The 6,722-nt window shown below is 44.3% G+C and overlaps 1 protein-coding gene across 1 annotated transcript; it reads right to left on the reverse strand.

Annotated features, from left to right (window-relative positions):
- Positions 1-493: 493 nt before the first annotated feature.
- Positions 494-4,028, reverse strand: LOC100686563 (prefoldin subunit 1-like). The gene is made up of 2 exons (XM_038541821.1): positions 3,990-4,028; positions 494-922 (listed from the first exon to the last, which is right to left on the reverse strand). The coding sequence occupies exons 1-2, from the start codon at positions 4,026-4,028 to the stop codon at positions 554-556; spliced, it is 408 nt and encodes a 135-aa protein (XP_038397749.1). The 3' UTR covers positions 494-553.
- Between the last annotated feature and the right edge of the window lie 2,694 nt (positions 4,029-6,722).

The raw sequence follows: 6,722 nt of genomic DNA on the forward strand, positions 1-6,722 counted from the left end.
CTAGCTGTATGGCTCCCATCTTTTTGTTTTTTTAATAATAAATTTATTTTTTATTGGTGTTCAATTTGCCAACATACAGAATAACACCCAGTGATCATCCCGTCAAGTGCCCCCCTCAGTGCCCGCCACCCAGTCACCCCCACCCCCCGCCCTCCTCCCCTTCCACCACCCTTAGTTTGTTTCCCAGAGTTAGGAGTCTTCATGTTCTGTCTCCCTTTCTGATATTTCCTACCCATTTCTTCTCCCTTCCCCTCTATTCCCTTTCACTATTATTTATATTCCCCTAATGTATGGCTCCCATCTTACCTCTCCTGGGAGTTTGTGACTCACCCCCAAGGAAGAAGAGTGTTCTGGACAGGGGTGGCAGATAGAGCCAAGATAAAAAATACAGAACTGGGGTCCAAAGGGGTATCATGATGAAGTAGAAAACACAGGGTTATGAGATCATCCAAATAAAAAGTCCACCAGGGCAGAAGAGAAGTTTCTCCACATGGGCCCCCCACCTGCCCTTGCCAGGAATGGGAGGGGGCAGGAAGCTTTGGCTGGAGATTTCCTACTGTGCCCTTCGTGCCATCAGCATCTCCCGGATGTTGTCCTCAGCTTCCTTCACACTCCGCTCCAGGTAGGATTTTTTCTGTTCCAGTTCTTTAATTTTTTCTTCTGCTATTTTCTGTTTCTCTAACAGTTGATGGTGAATTACCTCCTTGGACTGAAGAATAAACATTCTTCCTACACCTTCATACATGTTAGTCTCATCTACCAAAGTCATAATCTCTGTATCTGTAAGATGTGCGTGCTTTTTCGTTCTGTTTAGCTGTTCAATCCGTATGTCTGCAAGCTTCACCTTCTGCTGAATGTCAATATCTTTGGCTTGAAGTTCTGTGAAGGCCTTGTTCAACTCCAGATCCACGGGAGCCACCGTCTTGGTTCACTCGGTGCACCTGTGCCACCAAGGGCTGTTTACACTGTTTCCAATTTATTTGTACATCAGACGCCAGAATGAACATTCTTATTGATGTATCTATATTCATATCTATATTTATATACCTATATGCCAGTATCTATTCAGAGGATGATTTCCTAGCAGAGAGATTGGTAAACACTTGTTTTTTGTTTTTAGGTTGAATATAGTTGTTTTTAAAATAGTTTTCTTTTTTTTAATTTAAATTCAATTTGCCACCCAGTGCTCATCCCATCAAGTGTCCTCCTTAGTGCCCATCACCCAGTCACTTCATCCCCCATCTCCTCCTCTACCCAAACTCTTTGTTTGTTTCCCAGAGTTAGGAGTCTCTCATGGTTTACCTCCCTAATTATTTGCCACTCAGTTCCCCTCCTTTCCTTTATAATCCCTTTCACTATTTCTTATATTCCACATATGAGTGAAACCATATGATTGTCCTTCTCTGATTGATTTACTTCACTCAGCCTAATACCCTCCAGTTCCATCCACGACGAAGCAAACACTTTTTAAAAAAATCATTTAGAATAGAACTTCAATAAAAAATATTTTAAAAGAAAATAAATAAATAAATAAATAAATAAATAAATAAATAAATAAATAAATAAATAAATAAATAATAAATCTTTTACAGATGTTTGGGACCAGGAACCAGAGACAGTTCATGCAGAGCTGTGCCGCCGTATTTCCCCACTAGGTGGCAGGAGAGGACTATCCATCTCTCAGACAAGCGTGCCTTGTGCATTTCAAAAACTTGGTAAAGGAACTTAGAGACATAATATTAATGTCTCCTAGATAATAATGAATAAAAGAAGGACATGACATCAATGCAAGTTGTAACAGTGCAAATTCCATGAATGACAACAGCAGAACATTTAGAATCTTTTTTATTTTTTATTTTTTTTTTTTAATTTTTATTTATTTATGATAGTCACAGAGAGAGAGAGAGAGAGGCAGAGACACAGGCAGAGGGAGAAGCAGGCTCCATGCACCGGGAGCCTGACGTGGGATTCGATCCCGGGTCTCCAGGATCGCGCCCTGGGCCAAAGGCAGGCGCTAAACCACTGCGCCACCCAGGGATCCCTAGAATCTTTTTTAATCACCATTTTACTTGGTAATGATGAAATTTTTTCCTTTTAAGTAGGTTCCATGCCCAAGATGAGGCTTGAACTCACAACCTCCAGATCAAGAGTCACATGTTCCACCAACTCAGCTAGTCAAGCGCCCCAATAATCAAATATTTTTCTGAAAGTGTTGGCCACAATACTGTACGCAAATCTAAAGCTCCTAGATTTTGCTCAGTCCTGTCTTCTTGTGAGAAAACTGATGATTGTTTTGGACACCGCCCCCTTAGTCATAAGCCATCGTTTGCAATGCCAGCAGGCATAATGGGAAGGGGGTTTGCAAGCTGGGTAGGAAATGGTATCTTCTGTTTCTAATGAAAAACTACATAGGCTGTGTGGGATAAAGTACCCAGAAGAAGAAATAAGGAGCAAAATTTAAGCTGTGTATTGGAGGGACTTACTTCAGAAATTATATGTAGGGGTTGAGAAGAGGAATTAATTATGTAATGGAAACATACGCCATAGAAAGTAAAAGGTCACGGAGATATGCTCTATTTTAGTAACGTGCCAGAGGATCTTGGCCGTGTTGAGGTTCAGGATAGTTCTGAATTTAGCTTGAGAACATATCTTTGGATTCCAAGGTATTATATATGTAGGATCTTAGAAGATCTAGATGCCAATGGACCTCTGCCATCTTGTTCTGACAGCACGACAGTGTGAAATCTCTGCAAATCCAGTCTTTACCTGTATTTGAGGATCAATTACACATCAGAGTCTAAAGAGCAGCAGGTGCTGTGTGGAACCATTTGCCCACTATACTGCAGACCTGAAACTAATGTAACACCGTATGTTAACTAATTGGAATCAAAGTAAAAGCTTTTTTAAAAATCATGACCTAGGGCAGCCCCGGTGGGTGGCTCAGCGGTTTAGTGGCGCCTTCGGCCTGGGGTGTGATCCTGGAGACCTGGAATCGAGTCCCCCATCGGGTTCCCTGCATGGGGCCTGCTTCTCCCTCTGCCTGTGTCTTTGCCTCTCTCTGTGCATGTGTGTGTCTGTCATGAATAAATAAATAAAATCTTTAAAAAAAAATCACAACCTAATTTTTGTTATAATCCTGGGATGAATGAAGCAATATCCATGGCAAATGGGCAAGAAACAGTTCTTTTTTTTTTTAAGATTTATTTATTTATTCATTCAGAGAGAGCGAAGAGAGAGGCAGAGACATAGGCAGAGGGAGAAGCAGGCCCCACGCAGGAAGCCCGATGTGGGACTCGATCCTGAGTCTCCAGGATCACACCCTGGGCTGCAGGCGGCGCTAAACCGCTGCGCCACCGAGGCTGGCAAGAAACGGTTCTAAAAGTTCTTTAAAACTTCTTACCTACTTGGAGGTTATTTTCTCTCTGAATTAAAAAAGCGTTTAAACTGGCACAGCAGTTTTCCAACTTATTTTTTTAGCATCAGACTCTTGTAAAAATGAAATTTTGACACAAGATCTCAATATATCGAATCCAAACTGATAAAACGAAAAGTAGGTCTAGCTGAAAGACTTTCAGAAAGAGGCCATCCGGCTTCCTGGAGCACTTGACTGCATGGCTCTGCCACTGGTTACTGCAGGTGGAGACACACCCGCCCTGTAGCCAGGCCACTCCCAGGTTCATGACTGCCCTGAAGTCATCCCTGACTCACTGAACAAGCAATTATCAAATGCTTACTGTTTGCCAGGTCCTGGACAGTCCTGGATATACAAAACTGAGTAAGGCTCGGGCCTCATCCTTGAAGAGCCCACAGTCGTGTGGAGGACTCCGTTCCCCACGTCAGGGACCCTTACCACTGCCTAGGCTGCTCATCAAAAAAATGCCTATTTCTGGGTTTCCCCTCAAGGTGCCAATTTAAAAGGTAAGAGGTGGAACCCAGAAATCTGCCGCCTTAATAAACATCAATCTGGTGGGAGAGGCAGAAACACAAACAAGGATGTCATCATCATAGAACAGTACACTGAGAGTCATGGTGGAAGCATGCAGGAGCAATCACAGGAGGGCCTGGGAGGGAGCAGCACCCAGAGGCAGTCAAACATAGCTTTAGAAGGGGGTGTGACATAGGCTGATGACACGAGTGATGTTTGGGCCTGGAGATGGCACCATTGTGTGCGGCTAGCTGAGCAGCAGTGAGACCAGGTAGGGGGCCAAGTAATGCAGAAGAGAGGTGGTGAAGGGCTGGGCTAGCTCAGCGGTGGCAGATGGTATCCAATACTAACCATGAGAATGGCTGACACTTGTTACTGCCCACCAGTCACTGTGCTAAAGGACTTTCCCTGTACTCTCATTAAATTCTCACAAATCCTACAGGGTAGCTACTGCTAGAATTCCCATTTCATAGATCATGACATGGATGTTTGGAGAGGTCAAGCAATTAGCAGAAAGGAAGGCAGGACTGTTCATCTGCAAACCTATGCCTTTAACTACAACGACTAAATTACATTGGCTTGGGGGACCTTGATGGCTCAGTGGTTGAGCGTCTGCCTTTGGCTCAAGCTGTGATCCTGGGGTCCTGGGATCAAGTCCCCCTCCCTCTGCCTGTGTCTCTGCCTCTCTCTATATGTCTCTCATGAATTAAAAAAAAAAAGTCTTTAAAAAATAAATCACATTGGCTCTTAGAGTATATAGAAGAATGAATGGATTAAAACAATCCGTAAGAGGTAAATTCAAAGGACTTGATGATTGGTTGGATGTAGGATGTAGGGGGTAAGGAGCTACTTTAGCTTGGGGTGCCTGGGTGATACCAGAACCCTGGACAGTGAATTCTGGAAAGGAATTTGCTTATGGTAGAAGATTCTTGGGCCATGATAAGTTTGAGGTATGGACCTAGGGAAAATCCCTTGGGTAACTGGATAGATGGGTGTGAGGCTTGGGATTGAAATGAGATCAAGATATAAGTTTGGGGGTTAGTAGAAACCATGAAACTGGGTGAGTTCACTCAGGGAGAAGGTGTAGAGTGAGAAAAACAGAAGAAGGCAGAGGAAGAAGAGGAATCTGCAAAGGAGACCAAGAAGGAATATGATGGAGCAATGAGATGTCATTGGAGCCAAGGTAGCAGAGATTCAAGGAGTCAGAGCTTAGTAGTTCAAGTGCACTAGAGAGGTCTAGGAGGAACAGGGCTGAACAATGTCCACTGGATCAGAGAATGTGATGGCTTCTGGTGACCCTAACGAGACCCTATGATCTCAGGAGCCCATGATAGCACATGGAATTTAAAAAGCAATAACAAAGCGGGAAGAGCAAATGTGGACACTTCTGAGGTGAGAAGTGGGGAGAAAAATTTCATAATACTTACAGGGGAGTGTAGTAGCTAAAGAGAAGTTTCAAGCTTCACACACACAGCTTTGGCATTTCTCACCATAAACTTCTAGGATGGCATGTGTACTTCATCCTTTCCCTGATTGCTTCTGTAACCATGCAAGTGACCCTGGTTTTCAAGCCAAAAAATATGGAAGAGGAATTTCAGCCAAAGATCAAGGTGAGGAATGACTTTTGCTCCCAAGTCCTCCATTCCTTGGAAATCTTTCTTTTATTCCCACAGCTGCTATGACAACAACCAATCCAGACTTGCGCTGCTACGGGAGGTTCGGTCAACAGCAGAATCTGTTGTCACCTTTGCCTAATGATTACTGGGGAAACAACCGTATCCTGTGCTTGGCTTAACCAACTAACACATGGCCAGTTGTTCTTTTCACTGGCACCTTTCGAGTTCTACAGAAACCATAAAACTAAAACAACAACAAAGAGCTGTTGGGTGGCACTGGATTAGACCTGAGCACACCCGCACACCTGCTGGAATCTGTCTTGGCTGCTGGGCAGAGCTCGCTACACCTCTGGCTAAGTGTTCAGGAACTGCCTAGGGGTGCAGTGAGTCTGCCCAGCAGCCTCTGAGCTAGCTCTATCTCTGCTCAAATAAATCTATGGAACAAGTACATTGTTTCATTTCACACTTGTTTTATTTTTTAAAAGATTTTATTTATTAATTTGAGAGAGAGAGCATGAGTGGTGGGGGATGCAGAGGGAGAGGGAGAAGTAGACTCCCTGCTGAGCAGGGAGACTCACACGGGGCTAGATCCTAGGCTCCTGAGATCATGACCTGAGCCGAATGCAGATACTTAACCGATTAAGCCACCCAGATGCCCCTCATTTTACATTTAATTAAAAATAACAAATCTTTGCCTATTTAAGTGGAGGGTGGTTAGTAATTGCTCCTCAGTTTTCTGCAAATCCCGAGCAAGGAAAAATCAACCCACCTGGTTTGTTTGGGATGAGTAGGTGAGTGAAAGAGCTCAGGTCCTGGGCTCCTCTAAGGATGCACAGACAGGTGCAGAGTCAAGGGGGAGATTTGAAGGGCTTTGTGGGGGGTGGGTTTCAAGTTGAAAGTTGGCTGTATTTATAATCCAGGGTGGATGTGGAGTGAAATGCTCCGTGTGTGGGAGAAATGGGTGCTACAGAAGAGATGACTTGTGGAGCAAGTGCCTAGGGGACAGGGGACCCAGAAGAAGAGCAGGGGTCACCTGAGACTGGAGGGTGGGAGGGGAGCTTGGCCTGGGTCTAGATAGTGATAAGAACCACTACATACTGGACACTTGGTATGTGTCTGGCAATGCCGGGCACTGACAGCCACGGGCCTGTTCAACCATTCTACGGTCAAAGAGACTGGGG

This window comes from Canis lupus, chromosome 7, assembly GCF_011100685.1.
Source record: "Canis lupus familiaris isolate Mischka breed German Shepherd chromosome 7, alternate assembly UU_Cfam_GSD_1.0, whole genome shotgun sequence".
NCBI lineage: Eukaryota > Metazoa > Chordata > Mammalia > Carnivora > Canidae > Canis > Canis lupus.

Coding starts and splice junctions, on each gene's coding strand:
- LOC100686563 (XM_038541821.1), bottom strand. CDS start 4,028: ATGACTCTCAGTGTACTGTTCTATGATGATGACATCCTT. Junction 923..3,989: donor TCTATGATGATGACATCCTT/GTTTGTGTTTCT, acceptor GAGTGAACCAAG/ACGGTGGCTCCCGTGGATCT.